Source organism: Microchirus variegatus (genome assembly GCF_963457635.1).
Source record: "Microchirus variegatus genome assembly, chromosome: 3".
Lineage (NCBI taxonomy): Eukaryota > Metazoa > Chordata > Actinopteri > Pleuronectiformes > Soleidae > Microchirus > Microchirus variegatus.
Genome location: NC_139804.1, coordinates 37,219,050 through 37,243,897, shown reverse-complemented (window position 1 = coordinate 37,243,897; position 24,848 = coordinate 37,219,050). Strand labels below are relative to the sequence as shown.

The 24,848-nt window shown below is 40.0% G+C and overlaps 1 protein-coding gene across 1 annotated transcript; it reads right to left on the bottom strand.

Annotated features, from left to right (window-relative positions):
• Positions 1 to 24,237, bottom strand: galnt17 (polypeptide N-acetylgalactosaminyltransferase 17; the record flags this gene model as incomplete). Its single annotated transcript, XM_083886263.1, has 11 exons — positions 1 to 135; positions 1,122 to 1,283; positions 1,835 to 1,930; positions 3,936 to 4,073; positions 4,700 to 4,885; positions 8,097 to 8,214; positions 9,260 to 9,457; positions 11,755 to 11,929; positions 16,209 to 16,375; positions 20,965 to 21,148; positions 23,997 to 24,237. 11 exons carry the CDS (start codon positions 24,235 to 24,237, stop codon positions 1 to 3), a joined length of 1,800 nt encoding a protein of 599 aa, XP_083742389.1.
• Positions 24,238 to 24,848: the final 611 nt, after the last annotated feature.

Here is a 24,848-nt window from a genome sequence, read left to right as displayed (position 1 = left end):
TTACTGCTTCATGCTGTTCTTTATGGTCCATCTCTGTCCGGAGCACGGCTGCAGCACCAGCAGGAAGCCAAAGTACACGTTAGCCGGCACCACCTCCAGACAGCGGCCGCTCGCTCGACTGATAATCGATTCACTCTGAATTAGGAGGAGAAATAACGTTGTGGTTATAAAAGACGTCTATAAGAGCTATTGCTTTAGGAGAGAAAATATAAACAGCATTAAAAACATACATTTTCATCCTCTGCCCTATTTATTTTAGAGCTGTGTCCAGGAAATGTCTCCTAAATGTGTTTTCTTTATTTTTATTACCAATAACAGACTGGAGTCAATGTTATGAGTCTTTGCTGAGAACCTGGCAACCTTACAGAAGTATTTCACAACATACAATCTATACTGGAGTGATTTAAAAAAAGCATATTAAGTTTAGGGTTAAATGTAAATTCTCCTTCAAGGTCTGAGATGAAAATCTGACAACAGAACATAAGAAAATAATACTTAAAGGACTCATATTATACCACATTTCTCCAAGTGAACCTAGTTCCCTGGTGTCCTAATGAACATGTCTGTGACCTGCTCAGAACGCTCGCTTTTGAGCGCCTGTCTCTTTAAATGCAAATGAGACTCAGGAAACTACGTCACTGAGGCTCCAGCAGCTAACAGAAGTTAGCATTTGGAAAAGCCATCATTTGCCGGCACAGTGCTGTCATATATAACATGTAAATCCTCCGAGGATGGACGTTTGTGTAGAACTCTGCGCTGCACTGTGCAGCCAAGAATAGAACACTTCGCAGACTTCCGCTCTTCCCGATATTATTGACCTCGTCTGCACTTTCGTGTTTTTTGGTGACAAAGCGGATCAATTCCAGGAATGTGTCGTTGTGACGTATCGATGAGCGCGGAAGTCAACATCGCGTGTTTTATCTCCAGTACGTAGACTGAGGCGGATCACAGAAGTATTCAAATGATTAAAAAGTTGCTTTTGCATAACATGTCCCCTTTAAGGACACCACATTTGGTAGGATTATTTAATATGTGCGCAAGATTCTTCCACGCCACAAATCTTTAATTCTCAACCCCGTCACCAAACGACACAAACAGTGGCCTTTCGTCGCTCTTCTCACCTGAGAGAAATGCCACGTCTTCTGCTTCACGTTGGCGATCTTGTCACAGTTGAGGAGCTGAGGGAAGCTGCTGACCTGGTCGTCCACCACGCAGCGAGTGTCCTCGCCGGTGCTGCCCAGAGGGCCGAGGAACAGCTGACCCTCTCTGGTGTAACGTCCCAACTGCAGGAGAAACGACAGACGGCGTAATTCGGCGATTCAGAACATGCGCCAACAGCCCGAGCTTTGTTAAAAACCCTGAAATGAACAAATTCAGGCGTCTGTTTTTCAGCCCATCTGGTTCTTTTTGCACATCTAATAATGTGCAGCCATTTCTTTCTTGCTATAAACAGAAGACGGGTAGGTAGTAGACACTTTGTAGCTATGCTAACATTGTCCTGTTTTTGTAGAACGGCTATATTTCGAGGTGCTCGCGACCAGAATTCAGGTTCATGTTTATCTATGCATCACTGTGCGTGAGAAGGAAAATGCACTGCAGGGGCTGAGGCGTGGAGGAGCTGACGTTAGCTGACTCAGCGCTTTAGCGCAACATGCTAATTTTCACAGTAAACAGCAGCACTCTCTCTCTCTCCTAAGAGGGTTTTCCACTGAGCCTGTGAGAGGAACCCAGCTGTGAGTCAGGCCACAGCTTTAAAAACAGAGTAATGAGTTGTTTGTGTCTTTTTAAAGAAGAAGGAAAAACACCGTCAGGGAGACGGCGTCTGTGTCCGTACCTGAGGGCCCCAGCCGTGACACGGGTGGAGGGTGGCCGTGTGGTTCTCCTTCATGCCCTGGTCCATACAGAGATGGCTCGCCTTCGAGTTACGAATCTGAAATCAAACGAGGTTAAGACGAGGGCTGCAACAAACGAGTGTTTTCAGAAAGAAAACGACGCTTTTGTTTGGTCCATAAAATGTCTCAAAAAGTCCACAAACCAAAAGTATTCATCAACATAGTTGACTAATTTCATGGACTATTTTCAAACAACACGACTCTCATTGTGTTTGTCATGTGTAGCAGTGGTTTGTTCTTCACAGTTCTGGTTCTGTTCTAGAGTCTCAGAACCTCGGTGCTTTCAGGCGAACCAGACTGCGTTCACATCAGTTTTTAAAATAATTTTCCGTAAAATTCCGTGTAAAGGCCACATTATACTTCTCCGACTGCGTATGCGTTATCCGTTATCCGACGCCTCGAGCATTTATACTTCTGCGTCGTGGTGACGGACACGCGCTGCAATTTCCCGCCCGATCAGTAGGGGTCGCTGCGCAAGGTTGTTGTGCTTCTGGCTACAGTGAGCAATGGCGTCCGAGAGAGAAAGAGAGCGAAAGACTGTTGTTGTTGAAACAGTGGCCGTTTCTCACTTTTCTGTGTGACGGAACGCAGTTTTAAGATAATTTGAGGCGAGAAATTGGCCATTTAGGGTCTAAACATGTGCTGTGTGTGTTAAGATGTGACGTATTTATAGTTTGGCAGCGGCGTTATCGGCGGTGATCAGCTCCGCCTCTGTCAGGACGCCCGGAGCGCACTGAGAGCCGGCACAGAGCAGCTTCGCTCAGCATGTCCTGAGGACCAATCGTAGCTCTTGCCGTCTCCGTTGTCCCTTGACGGAGTGACGGACACTTAAAAAATATTTTGTGCACCCGGAGACGACGCAGAGGCTCTTCGACAGGCTCTGCGTCGACGCAGAGTCTCTACGTAGCCTACGCAGAGCACTTTACGCAGAAGTATAAATTGGGCTTTACTCTGGCAGAAGTAAACATCAGTGTCACTACGTGATTTGCATTGCAAATGTGCAGAAGGGTCCACCATCTTGGGAAGGTAGCTACGGCAGCTCCACTTGGACAAATGTCAGAAAGACATTACTTTGCTGTCTTGGGCAGCTTGTCCCTCCAATGAATGAACTTTATTTACATTTCCATATCATACAAACAAAAGACCTTCATCCTTCCTCGAAGGTGTGACAAATGCTAATCGGCAGCTGGAGTTAGCCGAACGTAGCCGCAAAATATGGTAGTTTGCATATAGCCTAATAGCATGATTGCTAGTCAACCCTGAAGTAATTTTTTTGGTAATCGTGATATCTGCCTAACTTTACCAATGTGCTTGCTAAAAAATGTGTTTTTTCTTGTTTTCCGAAAACGTTGAAATATGACTTAGGCAACTATGCTATTAAGCTAACGATATATGGAAATGTAAATAAAGATTATTGCAGGGAAAAGAAAAGCTATCCAAGATGGCCGACCTCCTCCACGCATGTCCAGTGCAAATTGCGCAGCAATTTTTGTGACATTTTTCCAAGTGGAGTTGCCGTACGTAGCTTCCCAAAATGGCGGACACATGGGCAATGTGACTTTGTGCAAATCAGTGACAACAGGCTCTTCTTCTCCATACTTCCTGTTTGTCTTCACAAGCCCGAATAGGACACACCCACTGATGATGTCACAGTTGGCAAACCAACTATTTGTTTTTGGTTTCGTTTGGAAACTGAAAAGTTGTTCAGTTGGAAAATCAATCAAATCAGGTTTGTGAACCAGAACCGGAACCAGATCCTGTTCCCAGTGTGAAAGGACTGTGAAGGTGGAAGCAGAACAGCTAAAGGACTTGAATCGTCCTGAATCTTCCCCCAACAAAAGCCTGCCAAGTTAAATCCATACATACGATTATTTCTGCTCCAGTTATTCGTGCAGGAATTATGAATCTTCAAAGATACAGATCTGCATTCGAATACAGGTTAGAGATACTCACTCAGAAGCTTTTTATGTTACAGGGTTTAAACCTGTTTCATAAACCTCCCTCACTGTTCGTTAGTTTCCAGTGTTTTCTGTGCCGACTCACCTCGCCGTAGAACAGCGTGTTGTTGTACCTCCTCATCTCTGGGTAAACGTTATCCAGGTACCACTCGAAGCTCTTGCACTGCAGACTCTTCCTCAGGGCGACGCGTTGAGAGATGTCCCCGTAATCAATGCCGTGGTTCTGCGTCGACACAAGACATCGCATCGCATTTATATGAATATTAAATCTAAATGTTAGATTGTTTTTTTGTTATTTTAGGTAGTTATTATCACGATAATGCACGTTCAAGTGTTTATTTCCCCCGCTAAGGTGGTTTTAATTTGTTATATGATTCTACAAACACAGCCTAACCTCCTCAAGCTTTTATTTTGAAATTAGACAAATATTTAGTTTAGTTCACCCAAAAGATTTATATTTAAAAGGTAAAACTCCTCCTAATATGTCACAGAGATTCTGGAATGATGTGGAATATCACCAACAACAGCAGTACAGCCAAAATAGTCGCGTTAAAAAAAATATTTTGCAGACTGCAAATCATGTTTATCAGTCAGTAGAGTCTCAGTTGCTGAGCAACCACGGGTTGCCAGTTACGGCTGAGCTACGATGGCGGGGGAAAACGAAACCTAAAAGACTTCTGTATTTTGAATTTGAGTGTAGTAACCGTTTTTGGCCACATTATTACATATGGTGCCTTTAACGTTTAGATTTAGCATTTATATTTAGCATAAGATTTAACAATTAACATTTAATACTGCGATTGAACTATTTAATACATTTCTAGGTTAACAAACATTGTTGTCCCTCACCTCCATTGGTATGTTCCAGGCCAGGTACACATTAGATTTGTACTCGTCCATCCAGACCTCAGCCACGCGCAGAGCGTTGCGTCGCGTGTGGAACGCGATGTTGCTGTGGTACGGTTTTTTCATGCGTGCGATGTGAGCCACTCTGGAACACGGCAGCACCTCCATGCTGCCTCCACACAGCCACGCCTGCAGGGACGTGAGAGAAAAACGACATTAAAGTCACATAGAGTGGTCCTGTTGCACATAAATGTTAGTTATGGAGGTCTACTTGCATATATTAACTTGTTTTTATGGTCAAAAACCTCCTAGTTGCTGTGAACTAGCCGATAGAAATCCTCTTTTCTGACGGTGTTTTTCAGCCGCGATGTTTCAGAGTGAACTTTCACCCCCAGGAGACAGAGTCTTGTGATTGGCCAGTACTATCCAGCACATCCGTTCTCAGAAGCGCAGCGCCCCCCTCTGGAACCGCGGATACACTGCTCCTCATTATCAAAACATTGTTTTAACAGTGTTTAAAAATAGCTTCTTCACGACTCCCCGCCGCAGTCCCTTTGACGACCTTTGACCCGGAGTCAGACCCAGAGTCAGAAGACACTGTCGCTCGTGAAACACCTCCACAACGGACGTTATTCTTCTTCTGCGGTTCAATGTACGCAACCGGATGTGCCCGGACTAGTGCCCGGAGCTGGAGGATCTGCTGTTCAGGAGAACCGCTGTTTACGTAACCGGACCGGGTTTTTTCAGAGATCTCGCTGAGCCCGAGATTACAATAAAACACAGCATTCTCAGCAGTGACTGAACTGTTTGTTTAGAACCTTCAGGGCTTCATAAACAAGGTAATGACGCAGATACACACTAAAAAACAGCGATAATAGGAACTTCCGGTCTAGTTCCGCTTTAAAGCTACATTCATGCTTATTTTTTCACAAATGTCCAAACTAAACATGCGTTTAATCACCATTGATGGTGTTCTGGCCACTATCTTGTTCCACAGATCTTTTAAAATGAGGTCTCTTATGTGAGCAAAATGTTCCTCCTGACTTTTTTTAAGGGAACTTTTCTCTCCCAGCCTCTTGTCAAATTTTCAGAAAAATATCCAAAAGTCTTCCCCATGAGAGAATACAGCAGGGGAAACACTCTGGAGGATTCACATAGTCTCGTCTCCTTCACACTCAAACCTAGTGCCTCTCCCTCGAGACACAATTATTCAAACAAGTGCAGCAAAGAGATATTTTATATTTTTAAAAAATAGGGCGTTCAAAACAGATTCTCAGTCTTTGCCAATTCGACTCTCGACTACTTCATGACTGCATTTACCACAATAACACGAATGGAAATTACTGGATAAAGACGGGAGGATAACGGTGGACAGCAGTGAAATTAATGTAATTCACTCTCTGCACTTTGACAGATAATAGTGTCCTTTATATCGTGATAATATTGTCATCATAGAGCAGGGGTGTCAAACTCACTTTCACTGAGGGTCACATCAGCATCATGGTTACCCTCAAAGGGCCAGATGTAACTGTCATACAGAATAAATGTAACCATATATAATGTAAAATAATGGTAACTACTCCGTAAAATATTGCTAAATAACTTTCTGTATTTATTACTTATTCAATTTCACTCGTCGCATGATGCATATGCAGTGATACACTGCGATCTAGTGGCGGTGCCGTCACTTTGCGGGTAACGCAATCGCCATGCATTGTGGGAAATGTAGTTTATGGTCAACGCACGCCTTAAAGCAGCATAGACCTATTTTAACGCAGATTTTTTAGACCAATTAACCACTCGTGGGCCACATATAATAACGTGACGGGCCACATCTGGCCCCCGGGCCTCGAGTTTGACACGTGTCATAGGGCATGCAGTAAGTACTGTATGTACTATAGAGCTGAAACTGACGTGTGTTTTTGTCCACAAACCAAAGTGATTCAGTTTTAATGTTGTTTTATGGAGCAAACAAACAAAGAAAATTTAAGAAGCTAAAACGATCAGAAATCTTGTTTTAATCATGAAAAAAGCTTCAAACTGATGAATCGATTATCAAAAATAGATTTGATTTATATGGTAATTGATTAATATTCTAATAATCCAGTAATTGTTTCAGCCCTAATGTACTATGATATCGTAAATACCGTATGAGAATGTTGGAACGACGTCTTCTCAGCGTACTGGAGATTTATATTTGACCAATCCAGAGATATCAGGTGAATAAAACCAAGAGTAAAGTTTTTACAGAGAAAATAAATTACACTTCTTCAAAGTCTATCTAACAATAATAAATAGTCGCATAGCAAGTCTTAGCTGAAGTAACCAACTACAAACTCTCCTCTCTGAGTGTACATTCACTTCCCTCTCTGTGACCTATTTATCTCCACTGCCCCTGCTGTGAGCCACACACACACACGCACGCACACACACACACATTCTTGTACTTGCTGCATACCGAGGACAGGGTAAAAGTGCTGACAAAGTGAGGACCACCATTTCCCCATGTCGACCAAAATTTGAAAAAAATCTGACCAAAAATTTTTGGTCAACTTTTTTTTTTTCAAATTTTGGCGGACCTAGTATAGTATGACGGTTTTGTAAAATTTTGGTTAACTATGTCGTCCAAAATTTGAAAAAAAAATTTGACCCAAAATTTTGGTCCAAAATGTGACAAAAACGTCATACTATACTATGTCGACCAAAATTTAAAAAAAAATTTGACCAACAATTTTTGGTCCAAAATGTGACAAAAACGTCATACTATACTATGTCGTCCAAAATTTGACAAAAAAGTCATACTATACTGTCATCCAAATTTTGAAAAAAAAATTTGACCAAAAATTTTTAGTCCAAAATTTGACAAAAACGTCAAACTATACTATGTCGAGCAAAATTTAAAAAAAAAATTGACCAAAAATATTTGGTCCAAAATTTGACAAAACCGTCATACATTACTATGTCGTCCAGAATTTGAAAAAAAAAATATGACCAAAAATTTTGGTCCAAAATGTGACAAAACCGTCAGACTATACTATGTCGTCCAAAATGTGATTTCTTTTTTTTTTTGACAAATTGAGTATAGCATGTTATAGCAACCTAAGGAAGTGATTTCAATTAAAACAAAGTGAGGACCGGCCAAAATGTCCTCACTCTGTAAAAATGACCTCACTTTGTTGGTTAAAAACCCTCACTGGTCCTCAGTATGCTGCAAGTACAAGAAAACACACACACACACACACACACACACACACACACACACACAGTGCTCCACAACTCTTAATGGGGCCTCATTTATCAGCGGTGTCGCTCTACGGTGGCCGCTGCTCCACTTTAAAAACCTGCAGAGGTAAAAAAAAGGGTGAGCGGCGGCGAAAGGGAAAGTGGGTGACACACAAACCCTGATGCCTAGTTCGATGTTCTCCCCGCCGTAGACGTCCATGCCAGAGTCGAGCAGGCCCAGTTCCCCGAAGTAGTCGCGGTTCACCACGAAGGAGCAGCCGATCATGGCGGGAGTCCTGCAATTAGGAAAAACACTCACTGGATTATTGATATTTGTGTGTGTAGTTGTGAGGCTGTGAGGACACATTTTGATTTGTCCTTGTGGGGACAGGGTCAGGGTCTTGGTTATAGAGTTAGAATTAGGTTTAGTTTACAGGTTAGAGTGTATACGATTAAATGTAGATCACAGGAAACCGTGTGTGAATGTAATTGTGACTTATTGTATTTTAAAGTGTAACTAAACCCCTTAGAGTAGCAAATTACTGACCCGAGCTTTAACAGAAATCATCCATAATTTGCTGTGGGAATACACAACTCCTTATATGGACATCCTGGGGGTGCGCGCATTTATAGGTCGTATGGCTTTACAAAAATTTGTTTTTTTTTTCATGTTGAGTCAAAGTTATATATCATACTTTTTTTTTAATAAATAGTGGAGTAGTGATAATTGTGCACAAGTCACAAAAATAGAGCATTTTTCTTTGATTTTTGTTCTAAAAAAAGAGCCAAAACAAACTTTCAAATGTGACCTTTTTCCAAATTTCACACATTCAATCTGATTTTGGCTCAGATGTGTTGACATAGTTGGTGAAAATGGGAAAAACATAATTTAAAGGTGCATTATGTAATAAATGATAAAATCCTCCTAATATGTCACAGAGACTCAGGAATAATGTTCATGTAACAAACTGAACTCACCAACAACAACAGTACAGACAAAATAGTTGCATTAAAAAAAAATATTTTGCAGACTGCAAATCATGTTTATGTTTTGAAATCGTGTTTTGGCGTCATGTGGCGCCACCTACCGCCGTCTACCAATCATTGCAGTCAGTAGAGTCTCAGCTGCCGAGCAACCACAGGTTGCCAGTTAGGTCAAAAAACGAAACCTAAAAGACCTCGGTATTTTGAATTTGAATGTAGTAACCGTTTTTGACCACATTCTTACATATGGCACCTTTAGGATTCACCTGTTGGATATAGGACACTGTATAAAAGCAGGGTAAATGCTCTGTGTTCTCAGGGTTAAAGTATTGGAGGTTGACTTTGAGCTGGACTTGCCTGATTGGAGCAGACATGTCGCCCTCGTCCCACCACTGTTTGGGCGGGTTGATGTACATGCACCACAGCTCCCAGTTGTAGCCGTGGCCAGAGTTCTCGTAGCGCTCCACCTCGAACGTGTCGTGCTTGATGTTGTCGATGGAGGGCAAGAGGATTCTCTTGTGGTCCTCTTTGATTCTGGCCAGGACTGGCTCAGCCCTAACACACACACACACATAAATATTTAAGTACGGGTCCCCAAAATGGCCAGTTTTGTGGAGAGTGTCGATCCCAGTGGTTCCTGCAGATTTGTCATCATGGAAAACACAACTTTTTAAAAATTAGACCCCAGGAACTGCAGCTTCTTTTCAATAGAAAATTATATACATTTAGTAAATGATGGTCCTATTTATCACATATGAGTGGACATTTACGGTCCACCTTTAAAGAGATACTTGAAGTATCTCACCAGAAAATGACTGAAAAAGTCACTTTTTATAAATGAAGTAAAAGTCTTAAAGTACATGACATTTACGGTCTTAAAGTACATTCTAAATCTGAAAAAATTACTTTTTATACTTTGGTTTTTCCAAGTAAAAGTATTAAAAAAGTGAGGAGTTAAGCCATTAAGCCATGGTTGTCTTTCAACTGAAAGGCTTTTGGTTCAATTCCTGGCTCTGTTAAGTCTATGTTTCCTTGAGCAAGACACTTAACCCTCATGTTGTGTGTATATATATATATATATATATATATATATATATATATATACACATACATATATATATCTATATCTATATATAGATATATATATACATACATATATACACGCATATATATACATATATATATATACATATACACATACATATATAAAAATACATATACACATACATATATACATATACATATACACATACATATATACATATACATATACACATACATACATACATATATACGTATATATATATATATATATATATACACACACATATATATATATATATATATATATATATATATATATATATATATACTGTATATCTGTATGTTTGTGTTGAGTGAAGTGGGCTTGTACACACTCTAAACGTGTATATATATATATATATATATATATATATATATATATATATATATATGTATATCTACACACACTGAGCTGGAACACAAACGTCAGGCTCACACACATAAAGGTGTCAGCGTGATGTGATCCATTCCAGTGTTTACGTCTCAAAAACATCGGCTTCATCTTCTAAACAAATGCTCAGATGTACTTTTATGAACAGACTTCCTGTCGAGGGCATTCTTTCCCTCTCGTTGCTGTTGTGTTTGTCCAATAATGAAGACGTAAAGCCCTGAAGCGTCTTTCAATCCCGCTTCTTACGTCTTCCTTCGCTCCTTATCTTCAAACTCCTCAGGTGTGAAATTGCCTCGTGTTTTCGTTTATCCTTTATTCTCCTCGTTCAATTGATTTCTTTTCTCCCTTTTTTTTTTACGACGCGGTGAAACTTTCTTTTTAAAAGGTGACGCGTAAACTCTACTGTTGTTACTGCTGTTGTTGTGATTTGTAATCTGGTGAGTCTGGTGTCGTCTTTATAAATGGATTTTTTTTTTTTTAATCCAGACAAAGAAATGGACTTTGCACACACACACACACACACACATACACACACACACACACACACACACACACACACACACATGCAGAGGCGTTATGATAAGGAAAAGGAGATATAACTTGTTTTTGGATAACTCGAAACTTATGGATCATTTGGAAGATAAGACACTGAAGGAGTGTGTGTACACAGTGCTTATGTTTTTTATATTTTTTGCACAGCACTTTGTTTCAGTTGTTGTTTTTTAAAGTGTGTTATAAATAAAGTTGGATTGGATTAAGAAAACCATTGGAGTCATAAAAAACAAGATTTTAGAAATCTTTCAAAAACTAAAACTGGTATTATTTATATTATACAAATAATAAAATTCACCTTTTTATTCCCAATTTTGAGCCGACTCACTGGGCTTTTTCCCTCTAAAAAAGGTCAGAATTTAATAAAGCGTAATTTCTTGATTAAGATGTCTAATAATAATAATGTGCTTTACGACTAGAGCTGAAACAATTACTCGGTTAATCGATTATTAATTGTTGACTAAACTTTTTTAATTTAAAGCTATTTTTCATGATTAAAACAAGATTTCTGATGGTTTCAGCTTCTAAAATGTGAATATTTTCTAGTTTCTTTGCTCCATAAAAATGAATCATATTGCTTTGTGGACAAAACAAGACATTTGTGATCATCTTTTGGTTTTTTAACATTTTATGGACCAAGGGATTACTCGATTAATCGATTATGAAAATAATTGTTAGTTAGTTGCGGCTCTATTTACTGCTACAGAAACATGCAGTTAATTACAGGCAGCTGTGGCTTTGTGTGACGGTCTTATAAACGCACATATTTATTATATTTCTGGCCAAAATGCGAATAATCAGTCTAGATTCCAAAAACTCTCCTCACCAGGACGGCGTAAACTCCACATGGGCGTCGAAAAACCCCGTGACCTCGGCGGTAGCGGCCTTCCAGCCCTCGATCCTGGCTCGGATCAGACCCTCTCTCTTCTGGTTCCGGACGATCTTCACCAGACCGGGGTAACGTTTGTTCACGTACTCCTCCAGCGGTGCTTTGAGCTGCTCTGCAGGGCAGGAAAAAAGAAAGAAAATAGCTACAGGTTAAAACAGAGAGAGGGAGACGGCGGTTTAAAATCTGAGCTCACGGCGTCATCCTTCATGCCGACGCGTCCTCGGATAACATTGTGCAGCTTTGCCAGCTCCAGGTTTACGGCACAGTAGTTGACCTTGACCTTTGAACTCCTACAGAAGTGTAAAATTTTTTTGTTTAAGTTGGAAATTGTGGGCAGGAAAAGAGTTTGTTTGGATATTTTTGTTAATACTTTTCTCAGAGTGAGACCAGAGCACGCCCACACAATTTCAGAGCTCAGAAAAAGGGCAAAAACGTAAATTGCGATTGCGGAAAAACCATGATATGTATGGAAACGTCGATCTTTCATTGTCACCGTTCAGTCACAAACCACCACACAGAAAAGCTGCCACAAACGCACAATAATTTAAGTTTTTACAAACAGACAAAAATGACAGAGAGAGAAAGATGACATTGTTCTCTGAGCTCCTCAGAATCCAAACAACACAGAGGGAAATGTGAGGTTTTCCTGGGCGTCAACAAAACGCCGCCACGTTTGATCTTTCAATCAAACTCATCAGCCGTTTCCCCCCCGGACCAAAACACCCACAAACCCCTCCCCCTTCCTCACACACACACACACACACACACACACACCCCCCCACACACACACCCACACACACATTCTTGTACTTGCTGCATACTGAGGACCAGCATTTCCACTTTATAAATCAACACAATTACAAATATCTACTTCATGAACGACATCTACAAAAAACTACTGGTTGCAGTACCATAAAATGTCTGCAGGTGGAGCCCCAGATTGATTTTTTTTTTTTTTCGGTCCAAAATTTATTTTTTTCATACTATACTATGTCGACCAATTTTTTAAAAAACATTTGAATTTTGGTCCAAAATTTGTCGTCCAAAATTTGACAAAAACGTCATACTATACTATGTCGGCCAAAATTTAAAAAAAAAAATTTACCAAAAATTTTGGGTCCAACATTTGACAAAACCATCATACTATACTATGTCGTTCAAAATTTGAAAAAAAAAATATGACCCAAAATTTTTGGTCCAAAATTTTACAAAAAACTCATACTATACTATGTCGTCCAAAATTTGAAAAAAAAACATGCTATACTCAATTTGTCAAAAAAAAAAAAAAAAATTTGGACGAAATAGTATAGTATGACATTTTTGTCATACTTTGGACCAAACATTTTTTGTCAAAGATTTTTCAAATTTTGGTCGACATTGTATAGTATGACGTTTTTGTCAAATTTTGGACCAAAAAAAAATCAAAAAGTTTTCCTGCCCTTTTTGCTCTGGGGCTCCACCTGCAGACATTTTATGGTACTGCAATCAGTAGTTCTTTATAGATGTCATTCATGAAGTAGATATTTGTAATTGTGTTGATTTATAAAGTGGAAATGCTGGTCCTCACTTTGTCAGCAACCCAGTCCTCAGTATGCAGCAAGTACGTGTGTGTGTGTGTGTGTGTGTGTGTGTGTGTGTGGAGGCGGCGTCTCATGCAGGGAGAGTGGCGAGTGCTTTTTGTTTGCATGTCTCAGTCCTCAGCTCCTCTGCAATCTCTTCCCCATGTGATTGATAGATGGCGTTCAGCCAAACAGCAGCAGCAGCGAGGGATGTGAGCGAGGAGAGAGGAGACGAGAGGAGAGGAAAGGAGGCAACAGTGGCAGAGGTCTCCCTCCCTCTCTCCTTGTTTACACTTTACTTCTTGTTTACCTTGTTTATATACACTGATTGTATAAAGTATACTGTGAAAACCAACCAAAGTGTGTAGAGTTGAGGCAGTGATATGTAGTGGAAAAGCACCATTAGAGTGTAATTGTTTTAATGTTTATTCGAGCGACTTCTTTACGATGCAAACAGGTAAATCATTAGCATATATCGGCCATGGGCTAATAACCCTGACTTCTCAAAAAAACATAACAGTCTACATCAAGATCGTTGATAGAGAAACACTTGATAATATGTCTGATTCTAAACGTACAGAGTTTATTTAAATCATGTGATTGTTTTCCTCACAATATGAACCAATGATCTTCAGGCTGAAACAGACAGTGAGGAAAAGAAAACGGCTCGTTTTTTTGTCTTTTGTTGACCATAAAAACAGGACATTATCAGCCTCATTCTTTTAATCTTTTTACTTCATCTTCACCCTCCTCTTGTTTCCTTGTTATTTGTCTGTTTCCCATTTTGTTAGAGTTCTCTCTCTCTTACCAGAATCCATTACCTTGTATTACCTCCCTCTCTCTCTTCTCTCTCCCTTCATCGTCTTCAAACCACTTCTTTCCTCCTCCTTTTCATTTTGCCCCGTTCACTCATTTTCTTTCACCTCCATTTGTTCTTTTCTAATTTCTCCACCAACACAGACGTCATATATTTCCTTTTATTTCCTGCCTGGTTTCATCTCCTCTCTCTGACTTGGCAGCACTGACCGATAAATAAGCCGAGGACATTCTCTGCTGTGACATCCAATTGTGGCGTTTCCACTTCTATCTGTCTGCTCTGCAAAAAAAACTGAGCTCCATCACTCACTTCCTGAATGCGACGCCTCAAAAGGAAAAAATGACCCGCGGGCTTTTGTGAAGAAGCCGCTCGACGCCTTGTTATAAGGCGACAAATCAACCTTCGCCCCGCGCTCGACTCTTAATGAGTCATGTGACTGCATGTTCATGAATAACACGTGTGATCAGCTCGAGCCACAACTCCTTATAAGGACATCCTGGGGGGGGGGGGGCGGGGTGTTTATAGTAAGTCACATCTTTAGTTTTTTTCCCTATGTGTTGTTGAATCAAAGTTTTGATTCATTTTATATATCGTATTTTTATTTTTAATAGTGATAATTGAGCAGAAGTCACAAAAATAGACTGTTTTTCTTCTATTTTAGTTCATAAAAACAAGCCAAGCAAAGCAAAATTTCACAAATTAAATCCGATTTTAAACATTTTAAGTACTTTTTGCTATAAAAAAAAAAACAACCATTTCATTAGATTGTTGGTAGATTGTGCTAAAAAAAAAAGGATACAAGACACTCTATACGTTTTAATAGAGTCATGGACAGTTTTCAACTATGTAAACTTTTGAGGGCGGATGCTGATATCTTTATTTAAATTGATTTAATGGTCAGTGGCCCGCGAGCCAATGGCGGCCCGCAATGAAAGCTACTAAGCTTGTTAAATGTTTATTGGACATTACTGGATACAGACCAATAAGTGTAAACTGTAGAACTGCAATCTGGTCATTAAAATTATTACAAATGGGATTTATTTCTGTTTTTTTTCCTTTTTTTTCCCTTTGGCGGCCCTCAGTCCAATGTTAAGGCCACATTATACTTCTCCGACTGCGTAATGCGTTATCCGTCTGCGTCAGACCACTCTAGCCTATACTTCTGCGTAGTGGTGACGGATAGGCGCTGCAATTTCCCGCCCGATCAGTAGGGGTCGCTGCGCAAGGTTGTTGTGCTTTTGGCTACAGTGAGCAATGGTGTCCGAGAGAGAAAGACTGTTGTTGTTAAAACAGTTGCCGTTTCTCACTTTTCTATGTGACGGAACGCAGTTTTAAGATAATTTGAGGCGAGAAATTGTCCATTTAGAGTCTAAACATGTGCTGTGTGTGTTAAGATATGACGTATTTATAGTTCGGCAGCGACGTTATCGGCGGTGATCAGCTCCGCCCTCTGTGGACGCTCGGTGCTCACTGTGAGCCGGCACAGAGCAGCGCTATCTCGGCCTGTCCTGAGGACCAATCGTAGCTCTTGCCGTCTCCGTTGTCCCTTGACGGAGTGACGGACACTTAAAAAATATTTTGTGCAGTCGGAGACGACACAGAGACGTTACAACAGGTTCTGCGTCGACGCAGAGGACTCTGCGTAACCTACGTAGAGCACTTAACGTAGGAGTATAAATTGGGCTTTAGGTTCCTAAATTGACCGTCAGGTATCAACACTTTGAGAACCCCTGCTCTAAATTGACTGTAGGCGTGAGAGTGGATGGTTGTTTGTCTCTGTGTGTCATCCTCATGTGGAGGATAAAGCAGCAGAAGATGAAAATGGATGTTTTTTATTTCCATTACATTTAGCAGTCGCTAACACTGACAGGACATTTTAACGAGAACGTAAGACGCGCAATGCGGACAAAAATCTGTGAAAAATCAATACTAGACTTCAGGCGTCTTCTGTGTGTTCTTGTCCTCGGACAAACAAAACAAAAGGAGGAGGATTTTTTTTTTTTTTTTAAACTCACCGTCATCGCTGTTGTCGTCCACCAGGATGATGTCTTTGAGCAGGTGAGCCGGCGTGTGGTTGACGGCCGAATGGACCGAGCGCAGGATCACGGACAGGGCCTCGTTGACGAAGATGAAGATGAGGGAGATCTGCGGGAGGTCTCTGGGGTAGCTGACCTTTCTGCATCTGCACAGGAAAAGACAACACAACATTTGCACAACAACAACAACAACCTACAAACCGTGCACTGTGGGCTGGACTCGCTTCACTTCACCGCCATCGTTACCATAGAAGAATAAACCGTCTCGATGGCGGCGCTGACACCTTGTTCAATTAGGCTGAAAACGTGCGAGCATGTGCTGCTTCCTGTTTGACTGTAATCACGAGGAGTTTCCCCCCCGTAAATTGGTCTGGTCACAGTGTGTCTGCTGCAGATTGGAGGAACTATTTATACCAGAGCTGCTCTAATGAAGGGGGAAGACGTCGGGTGTGACACACACAGCTCTGAGGAAACACCTTCCCTTTGATCAGCAATATTGTTGTTTGTTATGTGGAATTAAACGTTTTATAACAGATGTCAAGACTGAAGTCGTTTTTACTTCTAACAATATGATAGTGAAGCGTCGCCGTGTTGTTTTTATTAGCAATAATATTGTAGGCATCAAAAGTTCAATCCTGGTTTCTTTGCTCTTCTATTAGAGAAAAGTGACTATGAATCATTAAAGGCTGCGACAATTAAGCAATTCACCAATTATTCAAAAAAAAAGTTTATTTAATATTAAAAGTTCTGTGATTTCTGGTTTCTTTGCTTTGCATAGAACAAAGAAATCATTCAAATTAAAATGATTAAAATAATTGTTAGTTGCAGCTTAGTAAATCATTTTAAAGGTTTGGGAAACATTCTAATTGGTTCATTGAGAAAATAATTAACTGATGAATCAATAATTAATATAATTATTATGACTAGTTACATGGTGCCTTCACTCTTATGGGATTATTAAAAATATGTAATAATCACAGTTCATGGCTGGTTGACCTGGTTCTGGCTTTAAAACACTTTTATGATGATGTTTTTTGTTGCTTTATTCGTATATTTGTTTGCTTGCTTTTCCTGTTTTGTTATATATGACGCTCTTTGTAAAGTATTTGTTGCGATAAAGGTGCAGATTTAATAATATTGTTCTTCTCTCAGCTCCCTTTCATCCAAAATAGGGAAATTTGGCGTTATAACCTCAAGAAATATTTCTTTTAAACATAAAGTAATGATAGGAAATGTATTCTATAAAAAAGTGGACTATTTTCCTCATATACGAGTAGAGATAGAACTGTTTAGTGTGCAGTTGCCCAAAAAAAAGTCACATGGAATTAAACCAAACGGCAGCAGATTAAAAACCTCCATCACACTAATATAGTGAACACACACAGTATGTATAATGTACAAGGCAGAGACGCCAAAGTAATTATGGTAATTAGGTAAGAAGAGGAGGAGGAGGAGGAGGAGGAGGGAGGAGAGGAAGGAATGGTGTGAATCAGTGTGACTGGTAACAGCAGTGTGTAGAAGACAGAACAGCATGAAACATTCAAAGTGTGAATGACACGTACACACGAGTGTCACTGTATCAGTCAGATCATCAGCTGCTGACTCTTCTTTTAACTTTTAAATTTATTTAACAGCCCCATATTTACAGTTTTTCTCAAATGCTAAAACACAAAAGCCAATCCTCTAAACCAAATGACCAGTTGTCTAAACACATTTTACTAAATCTAGCCATAATTTTCCAATATCATAAACACATTTCACACGATGACACAATTCACAAAACACAATCCTCCGTTCTCATAAATCTAAACACGTTTCCTTGCTAAAAGAACATATTCTCAAATGAAAGTTCATGTGATGCAAAATGTTTGACACAGTCAGCAATAATTGAACACAATGAACACACATGGTGTCATTTATTACACACAACGACTACAAATTGAAGACACTTGTTGTTAATGCTGTGATCACACCTATAAAAGAGGGCGTTTTTCCCACGGTGCCTAAATAGAGACAATATAGCCTGTGATGTGGATGAGGTGATGTGGCCTGATGCAGCACAGTGACTGTGGTGTGTGTGTGTGTGTGTGTGTGTGTGTGTGTGTGTGTGTGTGTGTGTGTGTGTGTGTGTGTGAATGAAGAAAATAATAAAAACGTCACACCCTGATCATGTTTTCAAGAGTACTGTTGTGTGCAATAGATTCTGTTTTTTGCATTGAGTTGTGTTACAGTAGTGAACTTGCAGAATTTTCTGAATTGGCAGTTATGAAACAAAGAACCTTCTCTAAAAATTGGTAAAATTGACCCCAAATATTACTAAATAATGGTAAAATGTACACCAAATACTACCAAATTTAGTGAAATTGACCCCAAAAATGACCAAATTTAGTAAAAAATTTGTCAAATTGACCTCAAAGATGACCACATTTACTAAAAATGTGTATGTGGTGTGAATGAAGAAAATAAAAAAACGTCACACCCTGATCATGTTTTCAAGAGTACTGTTGTGTGCAATAGATTCTGTTTTTTGCATTGAGTTGTGTTACAGTAGTGTACTTGCAGAATTTTCTGTACTCTTCATATGAAACTCACAACTCTCTGCAGCCTAATCCTCTGCAGAGATCTAAGAAGATCCGTTACTCTAAAGTTTTTTAAAAATATGCATTGGCAATTATGAAACAAAGAACCTTTGTGTTTTAAATTGTTTTGCTGTCGTGTGTAATGATGTGTATAGTGTTTACATTTTTGAAAGCTTCGAGCTGCTCTTTTGGTGTGAAAGTTTGAGTTTTGAAGTGAGAAGGTGTGGTTGTGCTTATGTAGCTTTAGAAAAGGGTATTGTGTTTAGACATTGGAGAACATGGAGGAAACGTTTGTGAAATGTGTTTTAGCATTTGAGAAAAATTGTAAAAAAAAAAAAAAAAGGATGGAAATAAAAGCACAAACTCTCACTTTCACAGTTCTAAATTCGCACAACCTGATCCGTCATTTGATCTTTGTTTGTCTTCTTCATCCCTCTCTGTCTCTTACTCTACTCTTTCATCACCTCCTCCTCCTCCTCTGGGCTCTGTGCTCTACAGGGACCACCAGATACTGTCAACATCGCAGACTCCTCAGACTCTGGCTCACACACACACACACTGCTGCTGCTGCTGCTGAGCCTGAAGGTATCACACACACACACACACACACCAACACGCCTAGAGTGTCACTTTGATCACGACAACAGCAAATAGACGCACACACACCCACGTGGACCAGAGACAGGATCTTTAAAAGGCGAAATAATACTCATAATATCACAGGTGCGTTGGAAAATACCCTAATACTAATGTGCTGAAACGGGACACATCGCCACCTACTGTAGTGGAGGAGAACAGGCTTCACTTAATCCAATTAAGAGGCCAATAATCAGACTATTGCCCTGATTCGGATCATTCAGATTATGACGTTTGCTGCGTTGCGAGCACTGCAAAGACAATAGTAACTGGGCTTTAAAATAGAAGAAGATTAAGACACAAGTCTGTATAAAGTTCCACGTCTTCTGATCTGATTCAGAAAACTTTATTGGTCCCAGACGGCACATTCATCTGTAACCTCCCACACACAATCATCATCACTTTCACACGTAAACAACAGACAGACATAGAGATACAGCAGATCATGCATTTGGTGTTAAGACAACAGGGAGCGAGGAAGGAAAATAATAAATAAGGTGACTGAAATTAGTAAAATTGACCATAAAAATTACCTGATCTAGTAAAAAATTGGTAAAATTTACACCAAATACTACCAAATTTAGTGAAATTGACCCCAAAGATTGTCAAATTGACCTCAAAGATTACCACATTTAGTAAAAATGAGTAAAACTGACCCCAAAGATGACCACATTTACTAAAGATTATTTAAATTGACACCAAAGATGCCCACATTTACTAAAAATGAGTAAAATTGACCCCAACGATGACCAAATTAAGTAAAAATTAGTCAAATCGACCCCAAAGATGCCCACATTTACTGAAAATCACTAAAACTCACCCCAAAGATGACTAAATTTAGTAAAAGTTTGTCAAATTGACTCCGATCCAAGTTGAGCTGTCTGATAGCTGAAGATATGAAAGATTTGGAGAACCTAACTGTTCTGCTCAGGGGTAAAAAGAACCAGGGATGAAAATGAATAACTAGGTGACTGAAATTAGTAAAATTGACCATAAATATTACCAAATCTAGTAAAAATTGGTAAAATTGACCCCAAATATTACTAAATAATGGTAAAATGTACACTAAATACTACCAAATTTAGTGAAATTGACCCCAAAAATGACCAAATTTAGTAAAAACGAGTAAAACTGACCCCAAAGATGCCCACATTTATTGAAAATCACTAAAACTGACCCCAAAGATGACCAAATTTAGTAAAAATTTGTCAAATTGACTATGATCCAAGATGAGCTGTCTGATAGCTGAAGGTATGAAAGATTTGGAGAACCTAACTGTTCTGCTCGGGGGTAAAAAGAACCAGGGATGACCCGAGCGTAGGAGCTTGAACTCAGATGTCAGGATGTAACCCTGCAATGATAATTTCTGTCCTTGGAAGATAAAACACTGAACCAACCAACAGAATAAAGTATGACCTTATTCTGTTTAAGGTCATCAGAAAATGTGGTTTGTATGTTGTTGTTTATGCAAATGAAGAAGCAGATTTTCAGCGTGTATGATGAGATAAAAGTGCACTCACTTGCTGGGCCGGTGGTCCGGTATGTTGCGGTCCAGAGAGATTCTGTCACTGAGGTAGGCGTTGTAGCCGTACCTCTCCCTCAGGTTCTTGGCGTCGCTCTCCTCGGCCGGAGACAGCGTGGAGGGCAGGCCGCCTTTCCCCCGGCCGCCAAAGCCCTCAATCAAGCCCAGAGATTTAGACAGACCTGCGCGACGAGAGCAGAGAGGGCGAGAAGATTGGATGTCGGGATATTTTAGTCCGTTCAGTAAAACACTCGGTGGTTCACCGCTGATAGCCTGCCTCGCTGTCACAGCGAACACCTTCGCAAGATACATTCAGCATGTGGGCAGCCGCTGTCACAACAGCTGCACGTCAGAGTGCATCATTAATGCCGGCACAGAGTCACACGGAGTACTTTCTGTATTTTATGAGTAAAACAGGCCTGAATACCAAATTTAGTAAAAATTTGTCAAATTGACTCCATTGAATCCAAGTTGAGCTGTCTGATAGCTGAAGATATGAAAGATTTGGAGAACCTAACTGTTCTGCTCAGGGGTAAAAAGAACCAGGGATGAAAATGAATAACTAGGTGACTGAAATTAGTAAAATTGACCATAAATATTACCAAATTGGTAAAATTGACCTCAAATATTACTAAATAATGGTAAAATGTACACCAAATACTACCACATTTAGTGAAATTTACCCCAAAGATTATCAAATTTAGTAAAATTGACCCCAAAAATGACCAAATGTAGTAAAGATTAGTAAAACTGACCCCAAAGATAACCACATTTACTAAAGATTATTTAAATTGACACAAAAGATGACCACATTTACTAAAAATGAGTAAAATTGACCCCAACGATGACCAAATTAAGTAAAAATTAGTCAAATCGACCCCAAAGATGCCCACATTTACTGAAAATCACTAAAACTAACCCAAAAGATTACCAAATCTAGTAAAAATTGGTAAAATTGACCCCAAATATTACTAAATAATGGTAAAATGTACACCAAATACTACCAAATTTAGTGAAATGTACACCAAAGATTACCACATTTAGTAAAATTGACCCCAAAAATGACCAAATTTAGTAAAAATGAGTAAAACTGACCCCAAAGATAACCACATACACTCAACCAGAAACTGATTCATGGGAACATTTAAAAACAACCAAAGCTTTCCAGTGTTTGTGTGCAGCAGTGATTTCATTTACGAAGCTTTACTAAGAAAAGCCTTTTTGTGTTGGCAAACATCCTTCTGAGGGCACCAAACCCTGACCTCTGACCTCTGACCTCTATGGGCTACTTAAAGGAAAAAAAGGCTTCTATATTGAATCCATCAGTAATCAATTAATTGATATCAGTGTAAAAACGTGTTGATAACCTGGCAATATTGCAGCAAAAACAAATTTTTGTGATTTTTGGTGATGCAAAAAATAATCAGCACAGTAATTGCTGCAGGAGGTTTTTGCACAGTTGGCGACTGATTTTCTGCAAAAAGGGAAGTGATTCATTCACACTTTGTAGCACACAGAGCGTCGTTGTGTCGTTCATTCACGATAAAAATGGCTGAAATAATGGGGCCCACGGTTGGTGTAGTGGTTAACACTCTTGCCTTTGCAGCAAGAAGACCCAGGTTCCTGGGTTCAAGCCCCGTTTGGAACAAGGGCCTTTCTGCAAGGAGTTTGTATGTTCTCTCCCCGTGTGTGTGTGTGCGTGGGTTTTCTCCGGGTTTTCCAGCTTCCTCCCACAGTCCAAAAACATGCGATATGGGAATTAGGTCACTCTAAATTGACCGTAGGTGTGAGAGTGAGAGTGAATGTTTGTTTGTCTCTGGCAGAAATAATGTGAACAAATTTGAAAAAAAACCCCAGAGCTGTTATGTTCAATTCTGATCCACACTGCACTGTAAACTATGCGACTGTACATAGTAAATACAGTGTTAACATCCCATGCTATTGTCATTTAGCATTACTTTTGTCTATAAATACTGCTTTTTTTTTAACTTTTATCTTAACAACAGTTATGTCATATATTGCTGTCCTTTAGCAGCAATTTTCTGTATACTGTATTTTTACTTTAACTTCTTTACATTATTGTTATGCCATACAGTATATTATCAAGGTTCTTCAGTCCTGGTCCTGTGGATCCACTGCCCTGCACGTTTTAGAGGGTTTTCCTCGCTCAAACACACCTGATTCAAATGACCAGGCTTCTGCGGAGCTTGTTGATGAGCTGAACACTTGAATCAGGTGTGTTGGAGTAAGGACACTTCTAAAAGCATGCCATATAGGGTACATATATAGTACAGACTATAAGGTTACAGCACTTATGCCACATATTACTGTGATTTTACAACGTTATTTTTTCTATAAAACGTTAAATGCTGCAACTTTGCAGTGGTCGTGCATGATTTTCCTGTAAAAAATGCTAGGTTTTGTAATAGTTAACTGTAACGTCACAGGAGTTATACCATATTACTATGATGTAGCATTATTTTATCTATACAATTACTGTGTTTGACAATAACTTCACAGCAGTTATGCCATATATTACTGTCATTTGGCAGTTCCTGTATACTGTATTTGTACTTTAACTTCTTTACAGCTGTTCTGCCATATATGATTTAAGTTGCCTTAGTTAAGAGATGGTGCTTTTGACTAAAGTTACAGCACTTATGCCACATATTGTTGTGATTTTACAACGTTATTTTCCTATGAATTGTAACTTTACAGTAGTTATGCATGATTTTCCTGTAAAAATGCTGTTTTCTAATAGTTAACTGTAATGTCACAGGAGTTGTACCATATATTACTATGATTTAGCATTATTTTAATCGATATAATTTTTGTAGCTGTGCCGTGTAATACTTTTATTCCCTGTTAATACTGCATTTTACTGCAACTCTAAGGTGTTTTACAGCACTATAATTCTGTATACTCACTTTTTAGTTTGACTAATATCATTTTTATCTGCATTTTTTGTGTGTGTGTGTTCCCTGAATGCAAATCAGATCATTTTAGTTTAAACGCACACTGCACTGTTACCGTTTAATTGCCGGTACACCACGTCCTCCAGAGAGCTGAGTCTCGTCAGCAGGACCTCATGGCTGATGCTGGGCCCCTGCACCGTCCCGTTCCCCCGGGGCCTCTTCCCGTCAGCCGGAGCCTCCGGAGCGGCGGAGCGGACGCTGCGCGTGTTGCACTTGGCCCAAAAAGTCATGAAGCCGGCGACGGCGAGCACGTTGAGCACCAGAAGAAGCCTCCATCTCCTCAACACAAAAGCCATTAAAAAAAGTCACCGGTAGAGGTAGAGCTGCAGCCCGGGGGTTTAAATCCGCAGATGTGAGATGATGCTGAGATGATGCTGCAGTCCCGAGTCAGGAAGCCGCTCTCTGTGCGTTCTGCACCGGGAGAAGAGGTGGTGGTGGTGGTGGTGGTGGGGGGGTTATTTTAGGAAGCGTCCCCGGTCTGAGGCGCCTGGTCATCGGTCTCCATCACCGCCGACACTCGCAGCATTGGATGGAACCAACAAAGAGAATCGCATATGTTGCGCTCGTGGGATCAGATCCTGCTCCTTTTTTTTTAAAATAATTAAACAGTGAAGAGATGAGGAGAACGCGTCCTGTGCTCGCACATCATCACCGTCGTCGGTCTCCTCCTCCTCCTTCACCTCCTCCTCCTCCTCCTTCTCCTCGCGCCGTCACACGCAGTGATGAGCTAAACGAGGAGCAGCTGCGCGGTTTAGACAGAGGAGCAGGAGGAGGAGCAGGAGGAGCAGGAGCACACAGCGCTTCTTCACGTGTCAGGTTTGGACCAGGTGTCATTATCACATTATTTCAAACACAAACTCAAAATCACGTTCTCTGTGCATCGATCAGCATTTAAAGCAACGATCTG